Source organism: Drosophila obscura, unplaced genomic scaffold (assembly GCF_018151105.1).
Source record: "Drosophila obscura isolate BZ-5 IFL unplaced genomic scaffold, ASM1815110v1 contig_9, whole genome shotgun sequence".
NCBI lineage: Eukaryota > Metazoa > Arthropoda > Insecta > Diptera > Drosophilidae > Drosophila > Drosophila obscura.
Window position 1 is genome coordinate 2,272,977 of NW_024542883.1, and position 19,383 is coordinate 2,292,359.

Below are 19,383 nucleotides of genomic sequence, written 5' to 3' on the forward strand. Positions count from 1 at the left end.
GAAGAGGAACAGTCGTTCGTAAAAGAAGAATCGCAGCAGTCAATCGGAATCTCAACAGTATCAGAAAAAATCAGCCGATATCTAGCCGTACCGCTTAGATTAATTGTTCTTATACTTTGCCAGTCTACCGCGATTTCATACAATAACAAAGCTGTTCGACTATGAAGCAACAAGACAAATTTAGAATCTTTTCTCATTGTATATCTGTCATACAGTTGATATTGGTCTTAAAATCTAGTTGGAATATGTAAAACCATAGCGGGACTATCCCAACTATATATCGATATACCGAAATAATATATTAGTCTTGACCTGATGCGATCTGTCTCGTCTCTTCTCTGTCCCTCTCCAGAAAATAAACAAACTGATGGTAACTAAGAAAGCACTACAATGATACACGACTTATTATTATCCTGCTTAACCCAAACTAAAAAAGGTTTGGGTATACAGACTTTTATGGTAAGAATAGGGTGCGCATCTACTTACATGTATATATTATACTGAACTATGTATTTACATACAAAGATAAAATATGTACGTTTACATTGATATGCACATATTTAACATGAACCTGTGTTTTAGGATAACAATGCAATTGACCACTTTATCCATCCTTGCGAAAGAGAACTATTTCTAGAAATTTTAAACATTATTAAAGTTCTTCACGAAGTCGTTCAGTTCACACTTTTATTGAGATTAAATGAAGATGAACGATGTAAAAAATTAATAATGAATGAAAATCAAAGCGTTAAAGGTAAGTTTAAATAAACTTGGAAGTGATTGTACCTTTTAATGATGTATAATATTATTGTAGACCTCCCACATGGTTTTTACTTAATCAATTTTGCCAAAGGCATCGACGCAGCGCTTGACGAATATTATGATGAAATCATACAGCTTGAAACAATTTGCTCAAAGAATAAGCCTAATTCGCTTGCATTTTTTCATGATGCTTTGCACGCTAAACTTCCAATTTTACTTTTTTTGCGAAAACTTATTTGCGAAATACGACTGCAAAAACTACATGGATGCATAATGCTCCATAGTCTGCATCAACATTCCGAGCATGGAGATTATCAACTAGAAAGAATTACCAAAATGCAAGTAATTTAAAATCCATTAAGGGTGTTTAATTTATTTATGTACATGTTTTATAGAGTCATAAAGCCAGTCAAATTTGAGTTTTTCTCAAGTCTGGCTCACTGGCTAATTTTTGGGGTAATCGATGATGTCCATTCAGAGTTTTTTATTAAATTCTCTTCACTCGATGCTTCGTCCCTGAATAGCTCTTTATCCAAATCATCAGTTAATAATACCCGACTGGTAAGCTTATACAAAAATTGAACAGACCTCCAATTCAAAATAAATATGCTTATCTTTAGAATGCAATTGGAAACTTTGAGGACTACATATGGCAATATGAAATCAATATGTGTCAAATGCCAGGATTTTTGTCTACTATCGTGGCTGAGAAAGTTCTATTCGTAGGACAAACCGTTCTTGTTTTCAAAATGGGACGTAGATTTCAAAGAAACAATATGAACAACCACTGGGCAAATAAACTTTCTGATAGTTCGCGCGATGATATTTACGAGCTGTGGAATGGCAAAGAATCTGTATTCCTTGGAATGGTAGAGGATCTGAACAATGATGAACAAATTGATGTTTTTCATATCGAAAGCGTCATAAACAACATAAAGAAATACGTTAGCATGCGTTTGTCTGAGATAGCCCTAAACGAGGTTGATTTAGAACGCCAAATGGGATTAATAAAGGACTTCTATTTGTTAGGGCGCGGAGAGTTTTACTTAGAGTTTTTATCTCAACTTACCCGCGCTTCAGATGTCTATTGTGATTCCAGCTCAAAAAATTACACGAGATCATTTGAGGTTCGTTAAAAATACTCCAAAATACATAAGTAGTTGTGCATATGCATACATTTATATTACTATATGTCTCTTGATTGCAGCTTGCTGCAACTGTCATGGGCATTACGGATGATTTGGAGAATTTCTCACTAACTGTTCAAAAAACTATCGAGGAGTCGGACGAAAACTGCGAATTTCGAATCTTGGAAAATCTTCATTTGAAATATATATATGAATGGCCATTGAATCTTTTGTTTTCGCCGAAGGCAATCGAGCGATATAACCAGATATTTCGATTTTTATTGATAATAAGAAAACTTCAGTACGACCTGCAACAAGTTTGGACAATACAGACATTGGCAGCAAAATCGAAGTCTGGACCCATAAACATGAGAATGATGAATCTCCTCAATCAACTCATGTTCTTTTTAAATAATATGCAGTATTACATTCAAGTGGATGTTCTTGAAAGTGAGTTTACTTAACACAATGCTTGATGACATGTATACTTCCATATTGACATCTATATTACATATTTTGTAGGTCAGTTCAGTATTCTGATAAATGCCATTAGGAACAAAGTCGATTTTGAAGAAATACAAAGGAAACATACAGTATTTCTAGCGAATGTCCTTTCCCAGTGTTTCCTGCTTTCTGGCTCAAATGATTCACTAATGAATTCTACACGAACAACATACCAACCCCAAAACCCCATTTATGGCAATATTCTTGAACTTTTTTATATATGTGAAAAATGTAGCTGTATCAGCGGGAAGCCAAACACATCAGAGGGATTTCTAAAGGAGCTCGATAATCTAGAGGAAAGGTCAGACCCTTGCCAACATGCATTGGCTACTTTTGTAGAATTTATATAGCCATTAAGTTTTATTAAAGTTTGAATATGATTGTACGGCTGTACATCATAATCAAGCAAATTTATACGTAATTTTCTTCAAAAGGCCTATTTCATTTGAATTTCTAAAAATGAATCATATAAAGTTTATTCTGGAGACGAATAGATGTCCGTCTGTCTGTTTTTTTACACCTAGACGTGACCCTCAGGCTGTTTGTTCATGAATCCTTAGCGACGTAAATAAACCTTATCGCTCGTGGTGGTTTTAGATGATTTCGATTTTCATTAAACGTGACAGTATGGCCACGATCAACATAATCCAAAAGCATATCCGTTTTTAATTTTTTTTTTCATTTTCATATTAAACAAAATACCAGTGATCACAAATAAGACAAATAAAAAAATACAGCTAAGCTATTTTAAAAAGAGGAATCTCGTAACAAGATAAACTTTTATTACCAATTTGTATAATACAAATTAAAACATTTTTATAATACAAATTAAAAGACTTATTTTTATTTAAAAAAAATATAAGTCATTTTGTGATTTTTATTATAAATATATAAAAATTGGTAATACAAATTGAATGCAAATATCTTTTGACCAGAGACCTCATTGAAAAAAAAAATATATATATGATCTACAGTTCAATACCTTTCGTTTGATACATAGTATGTTTGGTTACGCAACCAAATACTACGTCTATTAAGCATACATCATACACTACAGATTTGATATATACCGATTTTTAAGTATGTACAAAGCGCGTTTTTATTTTTTTCTACAATTCACTAATAATAGTAATATTACTACTTTATATTTTTAGGTTTGGCGTCCAAATTGCGAGTCTTATTCAATTACTGCTGAACATTAAAACAGCATCTTGTTTGGGTCCGCTTTCTCAGCTTTTATTGCGATTGGATTTTAATCATTGGTTTAGTTCCACCCATAACATTTAATAAGCTAAACATTGAAATATGTACTATATATAAGAGTCTAAAGTTGTAAACGTTTTATATCTTCTATACGAAAATCGATTCTGAAAAAATATAAAAATTGTTTATTTTATATGCACATACAATTATTGTACAATTTACCTCAGGGCTAAAATAGCACGGACTTCGTTTGGAGTTAAATGCCATGACGGCATTTCTTTATTATTATCGGGACTCCAAAATTCAGAGAGCTCCGAAACCTTGTCCAGATTTAAGACAGTGGCGATTTGAGAAATTCGCGTCATCTTGTCTCGCACAGACCATGATGTCGCTCCTGTCAAATAAGTCCCCAAGGCACGAACTTCCTGATCGAGAACGAGGCCACCAAGCTTTTAATTGAGAGTTAAGTTTAAATAGAATGAGGCCCAAATTTGACAAAACTAATATACAAAAAATTACCCTGTTAAAACTGCATTTTAAAGTAGCCCTTTCCAATTGAATTGTGACTTCCGTTGCCAATATGCTAACAAGCGCATCGTAATTGCGTGGACTCAATGCCATTTTGAAAGAATTTAGGAGTCCATCCAGATGGACGATAAAAAACTGGACAAAAGTTTCTTCAGCTTCATAAATGGCAAGTTCCTCCTAAAATTACGTATCAAATTAAGAATATCGCTTTTCATATGGGTATGTGCTTTGTTAACCACTTTTTCAAACTTGCCTCTGTAAGGTTGTGGCTATAGCTTAAAAATTTGTTTATCCAAGGATTTATTCGTGGCTTAATTGCGCTGGATCTAAGTTGCTGCATTCCAAAATCCACAGTGGCCTTTAAAGCGTCTCGAACAGTCTTAAGTTCTGTCAAGCAGCTGTCAAGCAATTGTCGCTCAACCGAGGTCGTGCACGGAAAAGTTCCAGCGATTTCCTGTTCCATGGTCTGGCACAGAGTTTCGATATATTCAGTCGACATGTCAGCATTGTTCAGTTGTACTAGAAAATTAGTTCGGCTTCGATCAGCATCACTCGAATGTAGTTTCCCTTGCTGCAACGTGGTTTGTATTGCGTTATATGCTTGAGCCAAGTCGATATATCCAGACGGATAACCACTTTTCAATGGAGTTTTGAGCGCATCTATAAAATCACCATCTAGACAAGCAGCTACGATATTAATAACAGCACATGTTCCGTTTATTGATTGCGTTGTCAAAGCACGACGAATGGATTTTCGAAGTATGAAAAAAACATCATCTACTATAGATGAACATTGCTGCCCCGCTTCATATTTGTCGAGGCCGATGGCTTTAAGTACGCTTTCCTCCATGAAGTATCTACAAAATCATTTAAAAAGCATGTATACGTTTTTTAGTAAATACAAAGAGAAAAACGTTAAGTCTACCTCTCAAAAAGCAAATAAGTGCTCAAAATTTCTTGCATTTGTCGACGAAGGTCCGAATTCTTTACAATCCTTTCATATCGGTTTATAATATTGACCTGGTCTTCTTTTACGGGGACACATGTATCTACATGAATCTGAAATCAAGGTTGTTCAGTATAAGCTAAAATTCAAGATTGGAATTGAAGCAGTTCTTACTTGCATTCGCCGACGCATAAAACGGAAGTACAACTCTACTCGCGAATGCATGACCGTTATTTCAGCTATAATAGCATCAATTTCTTTCGGGTTTAGTTTGTCTAATGATCCACCTGAGGGCTTACGATAATGACCCAAAGAAGGTATACTGTTGCTGCCGGTAGCTCCATTGCTAGACCTTTGAGTGCATTCATATACTTGTTTGCTGCGATACACAATTTGTCTATTCTTGTTAAATTCGAACAATAAATTCTTTGCCTCGGCATCACATTCATCTTGCAAAATGGCGATCATATCAATTAGAGACGCGGATCTAGTGGTAAAGATAAATGCATATAAGACGCAGTTACGATATTAAATCGAATTGATACATACGCCTGTCCATAAAATGCTTCAACAATAGGCTGATTAACTTCCACTACCCGTGCAAAGTTCTCTAAAATCGAAGTCAATCGATCGGCATATGCTAGTTGCAAACGACATTCAGCTTTGGCTATATCTTGTACATTTCTTAGTTCTTTTTGGGCTTTATCCGATAGCTTCTGACAAATGTAAGCAGAAAATTTTTCTATACCGATTCGATGGTAGCCAACTAATGGAAAGATTTTGAAAAATCTTTCCACCGAAGCCAAATCATTGTTTTTAACAGCATCATCAAAACGTCTAGATATAAGCTCTCGAATTTTTTCAGTCGCATCCTCAAGTGTTTGAACCGCGTCGCTGACTGATGTTATCGAGACATCATCCGCAGTTCGATGCAATAATTGCTGATCCATAGCCAGAAACCGTGCAACATGGGCAGCCCCTTTTTCGAACTCCTCGTCGCTTACAGCTTTTACTACGCCCTGGCTACATAGTTGTAGATCAATTAAATCGTGTACACGCTGTTGACATTCAGATGCACGGCAGCGGGCCAAATCTAAGCGACGCACTTTAGCACTTACAGATTCAGCCAATTGTGCAGTATTTACAATTTGCATGTTTAACTTTGTAGAATCAGAGTGTACGGCGTGCAGTAAAACCATCGCTCTTCCGATTCCACTCATTTTGGCTTCAATCTGACATTGTTTATCCAGCAATATTTCGAGTTTGATATTGACTTTTTCCTAAACAATGAAAGTATGAATTCATTAATTTTAATAGCTCTGATAACAATAATTCACACACCTCTTGTTCAGCAATACGTAGTAGTCCCTGATCACTTGTGCTGCCGTCAAATAGCATTTTGAACATCTATCGATAATGCATCAGTCTATAAACTATGCGATTCAAAAACTGATCTGCCGGTAAACATATATAAATATAAAGATTAAAAATTAACTGTTTTTTTGTACATACGTGGAACAAAAATTAGTATTTTGATAATGTATCAATACATCGATATCACTATTACATCCAGTATAAACAAATAATTGTGGGATTCCTGAAACAGATTGCGATATATAGCATAGTACCACTAATAGCCTTTTCACACCGGCGACCATCCACCATCCATATCTCGGATGGTCCGTAATAGCCTTTTCACACTGGGGACCATCCACCATCCATTTCTGGGATGGTCCGTAAGGTTTTGCCGTTCCGAAAATTTCCCAGTTATTCCACCATCCATCTGGGATGTTCCTAATTCTCACGTTTCAGTGCGGTATTTTTTCGATAATTGTCAAATGCAACCATATTTCACAACAAAAAATCGGAGATCACTACGAAAATGTAAACAATGACAGACAGGAAAATATAAAAATAAAACAAAATAACCCCGTCAGATCTCACAAAGCACGCAAAAAATAAAAAAAATATCAAATTTCAGCTGCAGGTGATTTTATTTCGATGTGACATCCATCTAACATAAAAATTAAGTGATGAAATTAATTTACATATATGTATATACATATATTATGGATGATTTTATTGCATTATTACCAATTGCACCAGGCACTGAGGAAACCCAATTTCTTCAAATGCTTGAACACACTCGTCAATTTTCTCTGAAGTGAGATAGTTTTTGGACATGTATTCCTCTGAGAATTCGTTGATGAATGCTCTGCAAAATTCATGCAGGATATTGCAGACGCTGTTGGCTGACACTCCGAAAAACACTCTTCTCAGAAGAAGATCCCAAAGTATATAAAGATATGGCGATACGCTTCTCCAGAGGAATTGCAGCTCGGCAGTTTGTGTCCTTCTTCCGTAGCACTTCCAAGCGAGTAACCAACAGAGAAAAGCAGGATCTCTCCATCCTAAAACTTTCCTTAAAAAACGCCTCGTTGTTTTCGGGTACATCCTTCTCCCAAAATGTACCGAACCGCTTCTGAAAAACATAACATATATATTTGTACTTTAAACATTGGTTGCATTTATTAGAAGCACTCACAAATGACCACAACCTTCCGGGCTTCAGTGTTTTCAAAACAGATATCCATTCTATTATCTCCTCCTCGTCAAAGTTATCCTCATCATCATCGTCCATGTCCAACAACATGATAAGCTTGTGCAAGAATATGTTTTGCTGCTGAATCACATTCACGACCATTGAAATGTTATTTATATTCATTTTAATTAAAGTAAACAAATTTTCACCGCACGCAATTGTGAGCAACAGCTGTTTCTCATGGATGGTGGATGGTGTCAATGTGAATCGGTGTTTCACATCTTTCAAAAATTCCCACCGTTCCCCCAGGATGGACTCAGTGTGCAGAGAGTATAAGGTTTTGCCGCTCCGAAAATTTCCCAGTTATTCCACCATCCTTCTGGGATGTTCCCTGGAAGGTTCTTGGGGCAATGCATATAAAACCATATATATTTAACATATAATGTCCTCTGCACACTGAGCCCACCCCGGGGGAATGGTGAATATTTTTTAAAGATGTGAAACACCGATTCACACATCTATCGACATGTCTTTTTTCCAAACCGAGTACCGGTCTGCGAAAAGCCTGCTGCTAAATTTTCGTTCAAAAAAAAACAGGGATGATATCTTATCGTTTCCATACGAATATCATCCCTGATTTGGTCGAGTACTAGGCTTCAAACGGTAACAGCATGCTCGTCCACTATTAAACGGTAACAGCTGTTTTCTTTTACAAATCAATTCTGTTAAATGTAATCTGTAAAGCATTTTTGATTATTGGTTTGGTCTCCCAGCCTAGCAGTATACAGTATGTATAGATCACAGCCAGTGGTGCAGCCTTAAAGTAAATCATGTTATTGGTTCGTTGTTTGCACTGCCCACTGTACCTAATAGTAATCTACATGTATATGCCCCCTCACTGTAATAGCCTATTCAACCGTTCTTTCGTCTCTTCGTCTCGGACATGTCTCCTTTATTGCTATCAGTCTCGCTCTCTCGATCATTCTCGCTCTGTCGTTCTCTCGATCATTCTCGCTCTCTCGTTCTCTCGATCATTCTCGCTCTCTCGATAACTCTCTCGCTCTTTATTCGCAGCATCGCTTATAGCCGTATGCCATTTGCTGAGTAGAGAGGGATAGCAATAGAGACTAAATGCAACATCATTGTTCGTAGCCGTCTCTAGACACGTCTAATGGCTTTTAGTAGACCAACTGAGGCACTACGTGACACACATTGATGTTTTCCAGCAGAACACAGATACCAAGCCAGCAAAATTGTATCCGCAAAGTAAAATGTTCGATAAATTCTGGCGCAGCGCTGCACGCAGCTCAACTGGACAGCCAGCTTGAATCATATAGTTCACTCGCTCTGACTGCAGGCATTTCCCATAAGGCCATCTTTATTTTTCCAGCTAGTCAGTTAGCAAAGTCTAATGTCATATGGCTATTAGGGCAGTGTTCCGAAAAACGGTGCCGCGGAAAAAGTCAAGAAATTTGAATACAGAGAATATAGTTAATTTATAATTCAACCAGTCAATCACAACTCTTGTACGAATAATAACTAAGAGTTTATTTTGAATACAAATTATATTAAGAACATGACTATTTATTTAAGAATAATATTTATTAGGGTATTCATGTCAATAAGTACCCTGTAGTACTGGCGGTGGCGATTGACCCTGACGAACTACCTACTTCATTGGTCCGTACATGGGTACCCACCGAAGTAAGTAGGCGAACGTTGAACCACTCAAAAAGTAGAAAATAATTTTACTCTGTATACTTTACAACCCACCGCGTACCACACAGCGAACTAGTTCGATGGGCTGCAACGTCTCACCAGTAGACGAAAAAAAACGAAAAAAAAAGAAGAAAGAAAGAAGCCAAATATGAAGCTGCGGTGCGTCTACGGAGCAGAGCGCTGCTACGTTTTCGGTTTTTGAAATAGCATTGCTGGAATGTTCTATTGCTTTCGGCTTGATGAGACGCGCTTGAGAGTTCCAGTGAAAATAAGTGAACATTAATCAATTCAATTATTTAAACAAAGGTAGGACAAAGCAACCTAAGTTAAAAAGGTATTTAAAAATTTTTTTTAAATATTCTTGCTAATACCATTGTGTTATCCTATAAAGTGGATGAAGTGAAAGCCAAGTTGGCGCTGAAAGATCTTAAGAATAAAAGCAACAGTATAATTTATACTAATAACTGAAAATACTGAAATTTAAAAACAAGGAAACTTGAAATATAAAATAGATGAAATTGTTAACTGCACGAGTTTTTCTAAGTGTGGGTATGGGTACCCATTTCATTACCCCTTAGATGTGTACCCATTTCCCTACCTACCAGATGGGTACCCATTTCACTTGCTACCAGGTGGGTACCAATTTCACTACCCATTGTATGGGTACCCAAATCGCCAATCACCAGAAGACCCAGAACCACCCATTTTACTAGTTCGGGGGTAAACGATGTGGTGTCGCTGGTCCCCATGCCCTAGGACATTGCGGGTAAAAGTGGAAATGAAGAATAGCATTGCTTAAGGTTTGTCTAGTGGGTAGTGGTGGTCTGTTAGGGACGGGTCATATCACAACCTCAGACTAGTGCCCAGTACTACAGGGATAATACTAAGAAATTTAATATTAATATTAATATTGCAATTGCGTGCTCAAACATATAAGCGAATTCTATATGTTTTCAGATTTGTACTCAGTCTTGAACTCGTGCGAGCAAAAAGCGTGGATTTCGTCGCATATTAATCGTAACAGACTTTTTAATGAAAAAAAAATAGGCAATAATACTTTTATATAATGGAAAAATTTGTTAAATGTACCGCAAGTTTGTCGAGTGAAACTAATATATTGCCAGAAGAAGAAGAGTCAACGAAAAAAAAACCTAAGATTGTTTATCGAAAATATGATGAGAACTATGTCACCTATGGCTTTATATCAGCGGTGCGCAAAGTCAGCTTACGGCATGGCACTCACCAATTCTCCCAAACAAAAACACAAATACGAATAAGGGAACAGTGAAATCTCGAAGAAAAGACAAAAACAAAATCATAACAAAAGTCGGGTAACACCAATCAGAGAAGAGACAAAACCGGTTTATCTGGACGGATCGGATCGCATACACACAAAGTTGTTTGCATGTGTTGGGGTTTCGGTATGCTCCCTGCAGTTCCAATAGTCCCTTTTCACTCGTGATTCATTCGGTGAATAACTCATGGCATGTCTTTAGCCACTGGTGACTCACTGGTGAAAGTTCAGATGAAATTTGTATGGGCATGTCCGCATTCGTCACTCGTGAAACTTCATATGAAATTGTCACTGAATTTTCTAGTGATTTGGGTGAAATCACCCAAGACATGCCACAAGTGATTTCACTCGTGACATGCCACTCAGGACTCTTCCGAAAATGTCCTATATGAAATCACCTGTGAAACTTCTGATGAAATTAAAAGGAATTGCACGGATAATTTCATATGAAAAAGCAACCCACAAAAATTTTTTTCAAATAAAAGTAAATATATTTATTTTACACCGATTTTCTAGATTTGTTGTTGATTTAAATATTTTTAATTATCTGTAGGGCCTGATCGGGTTAAGAAGCAGCAATGCTCCTGAAATGAAATAGTCGGGCGGGGCATTAAACATTTTTTTGCCGCAAATCCCGGCACTCCTGGACTACTGTTTCGTCCAGCACACTTTTGAGGCACCTAGACAATGGGTCCTTCTCCAGCAACTTCCGAACTTTTTTGATCTGTAAATAAATAAGTCAAATTGCATATATATTTTGTATTAAATTAAAAATCCAGTATTTACAGTTACATGGGTTTCCTAGAGCGAAAAAAAACAAGCGCAGCGACACAATCGGTTAACCACGCGGCTAGAATGTTCTAGAATCTAGACATATTTTTTCTAGCGAAATCCATGTAACAATTTAATTTAACTAACAACGCACACTGTAATCACTGAATCCACTTACCTGATTTAAAAACACTGAAAAGGGGCGAAATTTTGAAATACACTTGTAGCAGTGTGATATCACATGAGTCTGGAAACAAAATTTGGTTTCTCTAGCTTTTATAGTCTCTGAGATCCAGGCGTCAAACAAGACGGACAGACAGACATGGCTCTATCGACTCGGCTATTGATGCTGATCAAGATCAGAAAAGCGGAAAAATAGACAAAAAATACATTTTGGAAAGTTGCGGGCCCAACTGCCAATTGGAAACAAAACAAACGAAAAGGGGTTGAATTTTTGGTAAAAAGTATTTTTGTCTTTTTTTTTAATTTTTTAGGTTTGGTTAACGAATTTTAGCTCCACCGTAGATAGATACATAGATTTTAATGAACAATACCTTAGACGCCAAAAAATGCATGCCAAAAAACATTTTTCTTTCGACTTTTCCCGAGTTTTTAAAGTCAAAATTTTTGGAAAAATACCGCAAAAAAATGATGAAATTTAAATTTGAAAGCTTAATATGTTCCAGGCGTTAAGCTGCAGATACAAAGTGTATGGGTATGATTTATAGTTGCATTAGGCACCTTTACAGAACTGCAAAGTGATATGCATCCAGATGTAAAATACTTAAGTTATGTAAAGAATAGAAGCACTACCTCTGAAAAAAAAACAATTTTATCCTGACCGCGTCGAGTCGTCATACCATTCGCATAAAAATCCATCGAACTGACTTTCTTGTTTGTTTCGACTCCTGCTATCGTTCTTTAATATTAATAAAGATCCATCTTGTCCCTATTTATAGTATAGATAACAGATGTAGCAAAAAAATGTAAAATGTAAATTTTTTTTTTAATTTTAAAAATCATATGTATACATAAGTAAGGTCGCGTCCCCAGAAGCGACTCACACGTTCCTTCTCGTTTTAAACTTATTTAACCCAGCACTTCTATTTTATTGAACAGCAGATATTATGGGTAACACGGTTTCTTGGAGTTTCTAATATTTACATTCCATGCTTTCCGTAAAGGTATCAATTGTTCAATTTGGAAAACTAGAAATATCTCAAAAAGAGTTTTGAAAGTAGTGAGGTGCGGCACTACTATTTTATTGAACACAACTGTATATACAACATGCAATACATGCAATATACCCGTATTTTTGATACCACATCGTGTACATATTCTTGATCAACATTAGTAGCCCAGTCGATGTCTGTTTATGTTCAGACTCCAGTGACATCACACTTTAAAAAAGTATTCAAATCTCGAAAATCTGTGGCTTCCACAATTTTGAAAATACGAGAAAACCGACAGCGATGAATTATAAAGAATTATATTATATACTGGATTGCAAAATCTGGATCATATCGAAATTATAGTACAGCCAAAAGGAAGGAAAACAAAATTTTCCTGTGGCAGACTCGCCTGCCACGTTCTCGCTATCTAGCGAATGAAAATGCTTGAATATTCGTCATGAAGTCCAGAAATAAATATAAAGCCTTAAACTGAAAATAAAATATTTTACTGAAATGCTGATCATGATTGCAAATGTAAGCATAATATAATTAATAAATTTAAATTCTATAATATTCTATCTATAATTCCGAAACTGAGCTAAATTTTGAAGCCCGATATTATTTCTGGGGAGGTTTAACGAGTAAAATAGAAGACAAGAGGAATCAAGTGAGACACCGATGTGGGGTAAATCATATATTATATCCGTGAGATCCAAAATTAGGTCAATCTCCTCTAAGAGAGCAATTGGAGCTCTTACTTCCGTGGCGCCATGTTTCATTTAAGGTTTTCTACTTAAAATAAAATATTTCCTGTAGGACTATTAAAATATATAGATAATTGTGTAACAAAATATTAATTTTATTTCAGACCATTGGAAAAAATAACAAAATGATTCAGCATCTGAATTATCGGGTGCGAATCGTTCTGCAAGACTCTCTCGTACATTCATCGGAACTTTCAAAGCATTTGATAAGCACATGAATTTAATATTGGGCGACTGCGAAGAGTTTCGCAAGATAAGATCTAAGAACTCGAAAGTGCCCGAACGAGAGGAAAAACGTGTCCTGGGCTTTGTTTTGTTGCGTGGTGAAAACATAGTTTCTCTGACAGTAGTAGGACCTCCCCCTCCGGAGGAAGGACTTCCCCGAGTACCAATACCAGGAGCTGCATCAGGGCCAGGTATGGTGTCCTTGACAGCTGGCAGGGAGGTGTAACCTTGAACAATGTCGGCAGGGGCGTCTCGACCTACCATGATGGGCCCCCCCCCCAGAGCCCCCCCAAACAACTCAGCCAAAAAACTAAGGAAATTCTCAGGGTACCAAACAACCAGGCTCAGGTAATGCAGAGAGGGCAGTACTCACCTGTGGACAATCCCTTCTTTTTAGGGATCTGACCATGGTGCATCACCGAAATCTCAGCAAATATTCTGTTGCGAAGCACCCTTTCCACTATACTGTCAAAAGCGCCCACAACATTTGAGAAAGAGGAATGAAGGATTGCTGCTACTCCGGAAAACTCTGATCAAGTTAGTCAAAAATTGCTGTATTATTTTCTGTAGGTGGGTAGCTCGTCCACCGCAGGTCTTTTGTAGGACTGCACTATGGGTCCAACGACGCACAGTGGGGCCTTCGACCACTTCAGCTTTCAAATTAATAAAATCTGAACGAATCACAATATCTTCATAAAATACACTGCATTTGAAAGAAAAAGCTTTCACAATTAAGCCTGCATGAGTACATGGTGCTACCAAAGACAATATAAGTATAAGATGCGTAACGCTCATACATTTCAATTGCCATATGCAAGACAATTTTTCGGCCAGCGACGAAATTCGCGCCATCTCGCTCGCACAAATTTGAGAGCGTACGAATCTAAAAATAGAATCCGCTTGCATGTGTAAGTACACACAGAACAGCAAGTGCGTATGTGTGCGTACTTGTGCTAAGCGGACGATTTTCGAGACGGAAACCTTTTTATGAGTTGAGAAACGAAATTATATACCGGCGTTGAATACGTCGCATCCTGAATGCCCTAATGGCAATTATTCCAATGTGATTCATGGAATTTCATGTATTAAATATATTATGTATTTTTATATATGTATATCCAATCATCATTATCGAATATACCATCTTAAAATAAATTATCGTTGGAGGGATATTCATATACAATTTAACAGTTTTTTAATATTGGGGTGGTAAGCGTCTTGCAAAATTAACTTACACTTATAAAGTGAAAGGTATATTTCGACAGCGCTGTAAAAAACGTATGCATGTGCACACATACAGTCGTCGCGACGACTCGGCTCGGCTATCGCATCGGCAAAGAACCAACTTCGTGTGCCTTCGTATGCTGTATGCATACAAGAGAGCGGCTGGCTCTAGAGCGCTCTCTCTCTCTCTAAAAAATTTCAAGAGAGCCTGGAACCAGCTCTAGAGCCAGCATCAAAAATTCGTGTGCAGAAATTTCGTATGAAGTTACGCATCTTATACTTATATTGTCTTTGGTATCACACTGCACAAAGGACGAAAATCTGTGGCAAGCACAATTTTAAAGATACGATAAAACTATAAACGCAGTACCGTAGAGAATGACCATATCTACCAGATTGCCAAATCTGAATCAGATCGGATCATAATTTTAGCCAGAATGAAGAAATTAATGCGTTCAGTGCGCGAGCAACCCCTAGCGGAGGAGATGTAGAATATGAATGGAACATGTACAATCTACATGTTGGATGTAGAATATACATAATATATGTAGATGTAGATAACAGATGTAGCAAAAAAATGTAAAATGTAACATTTTTTTTTTTGAATTCTAAAATTCTAAAAAAAATATGCTGAAACATGTATATGCTGACTGAGTACGGGTATAAGTAGAGTCGCGTCCCCAGAAGCGACTCACACGTATCATAACTATATATCATAACTATATCATAATTATAGCCAGAATGACGAAATTAATTTTCAGTTGCTTCCCCTGCCAACTCCTTCCAACGACAACGCAACTCATTTTCCTTCTCGCTCGCACACTCTGCCGCGTTCAGTGCGCGAGCAACCCCTAGCGGAGGAGATGTAGAATCTAAATGGAACACGTACAATCTACATGTTAGATGTAGAATAGACATTGTATATGTAGATGTAGATATCAGATGTAGCAAAAAAATTTAAAATGTAAATTTTTTTTTTTTTTTCCAAAATTCTACAAAATCATAAGCTGTATATACTGACTGAGTACGGGTATAAGTAGAGTCGTGTCCCCAGAAACGACTCACACGTTCCTTCTCGTTTAAAACTACAACAGCTACTGAAAAAGCTCAGTAGCTCAAGTGTGGAATGGTGGAATTGATGTGACGATGTACTTGTAGAGGCGTCTGTAGAGTTTTCTTCGATTTGGTTCTCTTTGTATACAGACAGGACTCGAAGTCAAGGAATGAACTTTACTATAGCTACCACCATATAGCATACTTTTTAGTAAGAAACTAAAATTTTAATTGAACATACATACATTGGAAATTTTTGTGATTTTATGTGATTCCCCTCCCCCACCACCATTTTCAAAATCGTTGGCTGTAAATAATGATTTTGTAATGATTCTTTGACATCAGTAACAATACCATAAGGCTCCTTTAGGGATAATCCACCCAATTTGTTTGCTACAGATATGGATCAATCTTGTCTCTGTTGGTCAATTTTCCATAATTTAACTTAAAAAAAAAACAACAAATTTTCGTTTTGGGTTTTCTTTTCCGAATCAATTTGTGTTCCTACGTCAGGATGGGATAAGTTTGGACTAACCATTTGAATGATGTTCTCCAGGGACTTATTTAGGTTTCCAGAAACACAAGTGGTAGGGCATTTAAATAATAGCAATATTCAACAGTTGTCCCACCGATCGATTTACCCGTTAAGTTTTTAAACAGTGTTCGTCTATATGTATAGTTAAAAAAAAATTACATCACATATTATATATTACGAACACTGCGTTCATACGTGAACTTAAAATCTGTAAAAACATACATATTGCGATAAAAACAGTCTCATTGGACCAAAAATTTAAAATATACTTTTAAATTATATGTAAATATTACTATCAAGTATACGACGTTTTTTCATCCGCATTGAGTTTCGGCCATTAGATCTTTTATTAACATTTCAGGTTGAAACACAATATAATGTCTATTGTCTAAGATTCCACCTTTACAACGGTCGTCTTCTCAGAAACATAAAGACCGTCAAGGAATTTACGAATATCCTTGTTTTTGACGGTGGTCGATTGTTGAATGAGCGCTGCTGATCCAGATACAGACTCTATATCATTACCCTCAACGATAAGCTCGTCTTTTTGGGCTGTGGAGTTGACGACAGTCACACCAGGTGCCATTTCTACACGGCGAATGTACTTTTCACCCAAAAAATTCCTGATTTCGATAACCGAGTTGTTTTCGGAAGTGACACAGTTAATTGGGAAATGTGCATACACAGCACGCATCTTGTATTGAAAGCCAAACGTAACTCCTGTATTAACAGAAAAATAAGCATCAAAAACGAGAAGATGTTGTCTTGCTATTTTCTTACCTTTAATCATATTCTCAATATGACTGCAAACGGTACGTACGGCCGCAAGCTCCTTCTTTGTGCCAAACCACTTCTCTACTTTCAACGTACGTTTGTCGGACATGTACATGTCCAGAGCCAAATGCTTGAAGCTACGTTTCAGAGTGCCCCGAGTACCAACAATAGTTACCACTCGAGCCTTCACCGAGGCCTTAATGTCCTTAGGGATTTTCACGCACTGGTTCGAGTTGATCGTCCGCATTTTGATGGCACTAAATCCACAGATAAAAAATATCCATTAGTACACAAAATCTATTAATGTAAATATAAATGAGTATAGCTTTTTCTGTCCCATTTAAATATGTATATATGTATGTATATTCAGCTACGAAAGATTTTTGTATGCACATATTTGTTTGTAATTCTCCTTCATTCTTTCAAATACAGTCAATCATGTATAGGCATATAGAGGTAAATATACAAAAATACCACAAGCCTAATGTCTGAACTGTCACGTAACATATTCAATAGACATTAAACAATAACATTTAAGTTGATGTTTGAACATTTCTTAATACAAAGATTCTGCAACTTACGCTCCGTAAACCGACCGGAAAAAGGCTGAAAAAGAAAGGGAGAAGTGTGACCGCGGATTTATCGATAAAATATACTGACCCTCAGAAATATACCTTCTCATTTTCAAAATATACCAAGAAAAAATAACTTTTAGCGTTTGCACACCCCTATCCGGGGGAACGGTGGGAATTTTTGACAAATGTGAAACTCCAATTAGTAGCTCCGATGCGCACATCCGTGTAATCACTAACCATACAGTATATAGATGTGCCAGTTCATACATCGAAAGGGGCGCAAGCTGAGTGTTCTGTCCCGGCTCCCAGCGCTTCGGCTCTGTGAGGCTGAGACACTCGGGTCGGGAGCCAGGCCATTCGGGTCGGGAGCTGGGCCGTTCGGCATGTATGACTCATGTCGGGAAGCGAAAGCAAGCTGGGAATTGCAACAGTATGTGTGTAAACAGACACGACAAAATTTTGTATCAATTCTTATTTTCCGAAACCGTTTTGAGTTGGTTTTGAGTTTCGTTTCCAGGTTACGTAAATGTGTGTGTGCCATGTATTCACACATACTGTGCTTGTGTGTGGGCTCTACAATTGTTTGCCGCTTGAATTGGTTTTTCGTTTTGTTTTGAGGGCTGATGTGATGTAGCGACCTATTCAGGGCCGGATCAACCCTCAACCGGGCCCTGGGCAACCATCAATCTGGGGCCCTCCTTTATTTTGTATTTTTCTCAGTGGCTATTATATTTTCTATTCATTATTTGGAGTTTTGTTTTTCAACAAAATTTTTCTCTTATTTATAGGAGGGCCCTAGGCAACTGCTAATCCGGCCCTGGACCTATTCCCGTCGTAAGACTTCATATTTTCTTGGTGTGTTCTGTCGCTCTGAATAGCAACAACAATCATTACTAATTACTATATTGGCTGTTGTTGCGACGGGCGCGCGGGGTATTTCTTCCATTATCTTTTAGGCTAGCCTTTGCCTCTGCTTTCGGCTCGACCCGCGTCGAGTCGAGTCGAGCGACAGAACACACCAAGAAAATATGAAGTCTTACGACGGGAATAGGTCCAGGGCCGGATTAGCAGTTGCTTAGGGCCCTCCTATAAATAACAGAAAAATTTTGTTGAAAAACAAAACTCCAAATAATGAATAGAAAATATAATAGCCACTGAGAAAAATACAAAATAAAGGAGGGCCCCAGATTGATGGTTGCCCAGGGCCCGGTTGAGGGTTGATCCGGCCCTGAATAGGTCGCTACATCACATCAGCCCTCAAAACAAAACGAAAAACCAATTCAAGCGGCAAACAATTGTAGAGCCCACACACAAGCACAGTATGTGTGAATACATGGCACACACACATTTACGTAACCTGGAAACGAAACTCAAAACCAACTCAAAACGGTTTCGGAAAATAAGAATTGATACAAAATTTTGTCGTGTCTGTTTACACACATACTGTTGCAATTCCCAGCTTGCTTTCGCTTCCCGACATGAGTCATACATGCCGAACGGCCCAGCTCCCGACCCGAGTGTCTCAGCCTCACAGAGCCGAAGCGCTGGGAGCCGGGACAGAACACTCAGCTTGCGCCCCTTTCGATGTATGAACTGGCACATCTATATACTGTATGGTTAGTGGTGTAATGTTTTTAGAAGTAGTTATTACTACAGCAGTCACAT

At 37.4% G+C, this 19,383-nt stretch overlaps 3 protein-coding genes and 1 pseudogene across 6 annotated transcripts; 2 read left to right on the forward strand and 2 right to left on the reverse strand.

Annotated features, from left to right (window-relative positions):
- Window positions 1–329: 329 nt before the first annotated feature.
- Window positions 330–3,794, forward strand: LOC111076199 (gamma-tubulin complex component 4 homolog). Of its 3 annotated transcripts, none has more exons than XM_022369879.2 (8): window positions 331–459; window positions 583–754; window positions 815–1,100; window positions 1,158–1,323; window positions 1,383–1,889; window positions 1,970–2,339; window positions 2,412–2,694; window positions 3,548–3,794. In XM_022369879.2, the coding sequence occupies exons 1-8, from the start codon at window positions 391–393 to the stop codon at window positions 3,678–3,680; spliced, it is 1,986 nt and encodes a 661-aa protein (XP_022225571.2). In that variant the 5' UTR covers window positions 331–390; the 3' UTR covers window positions 3,681–3,794. The 3 variants fall into 3 exon arrangements, with proteins under 3 accessions (XP_022225573.2, XP_022225571.2, XP_022225572.2); XM_022369880.2 differs by having other exon boundaries at window positions 388–470; XM_022369881.2 differs by lacking the exon at window positions 2,412–2,694 and having other exon boundaries at window positions 330–459; window positions 3,548–3,673.
- On the reverse strand, window positions 3,508–6,686 carry LOC111076200 (conserved oligomeric Golgi complex subunit 4). Of its 2 annotated transcripts, none has more exons than XM_041595940.1 (9): window positions 6,583–6,686; window positions 6,412–6,519; window positions 5,620–6,350; window positions 5,245–5,557; window positions 5,050–5,183; window positions 4,378–4,981; window positions 4,116–4,301; window positions 3,819–4,045; window positions 3,508–3,760 (listed from the first exon to the last, which is right to left on the reverse strand). In XM_041595940.1, exons 2-9 carry the CDS (start codon window positions 6,475–6,477, stop codon window positions 3,718–3,720), a joined length of 2,304 nt encoding a protein of 767 aa, XP_041451874.1. In that variant the 5' UTR covers window positions 6,478–6,519; window positions 6,583–6,686; the 3' UTR covers window positions 3,508–3,717. The 2 variants fall into 2 exon arrangements, with proteins under 2 accessions (XP_041451874.1, XP_022225574.2); XM_022369882.2 differs by having other exon boundaries at window positions 6,412–6,524.
- A 6,353-nt stretch (window positions 6,687–13,039) lies between these two features.
- Window positions 13,040–13,783, forward strand: LOC121405361 (annotated as a pseudogene).
- A 2,909-nt stretch (window positions 13,784–16,692) lies between these two features.
- On the reverse strand, window positions 16,693–17,822 carry LOC111076197 (60S ribosomal protein L9). The gene is made up of 3 exons (XM_022369878.2): window positions 17,725–17,822; window positions 17,150–17,400; window positions 16,693–17,089 (listed from the first exon to the last, which is right to left on the reverse strand). The coding sequence occupies exons 2-3, from the start codon at window positions 17,388–17,390 to the stop codon at window positions 16,758–16,760; spliced, it is 573 nt and encodes a 190-aa protein (XP_022225570.1). The 5' UTR covers window positions 17,391–17,400; window positions 17,725–17,822; the 3' UTR covers window positions 16,693–16,757.
- Window positions 17,823–19,383: the final 1,561 nt, after the last annotated feature.

Excerpts from the sequence above, each read along its gene's own strand:
- LOC111076199 (XM_022369879.2), top strand. The coding sequence starts at position 391 with ATGATACACGACTTATTATTATCCTGCTTAACCCAAACTAAAAAAGGT. Across the intron at positions 460-582 it reads TGGGTATACAGACTTTTATG|GATAACAATGCAATTGACCA; the intron begins GTAAGAATAGGG and ends CCTGTGTTTTAG. Across the intron at positions 1,101-1,157 it reads CTAGAAAGAATTACCAAAAT|AGTCATAAAGCCAGTCAAAT; the intron begins GCAAGTAATTTA and ends CATGTTTTATAG.
- LOC111076200 (XM_041595940.1), bottom strand. The coding sequence starts at position 6,477 with ATGTTCAAAATGCTATTTGACGGCAGCACAAGTGATCAGGGACTACTA. Across the intron at positions 6,351-6,411 it reads TACGTATTGCTGAACAAGAG|GAAAAAGTCAATATCAAACT; the intron begins GTGTGTGAATTA and ends TTCATTGTTTAG. Across the intron at positions 4,302-4,377 it reads ATAGCCACAACCTTACAGAG|GAGGAACTTGCCATTTATGA; the intron begins GCAAGTTTGAAA and ends ACGTAATTTTAG.
- LOC111076197 (XM_022369878.2), bottom strand. The coding sequence starts at position 17,390 with ATGCGGACGATCAACTCGAACCAGTGCGTGAAAATCCCTAAGGACATT. Across the intron at positions 17,090-17,149 it reads TATTGAGAATATGATTAAAG|GAGTTACGTTTGGCTTTCAA; the intron begins GTAAGAAAATAG and ends CTGTTAATACAG.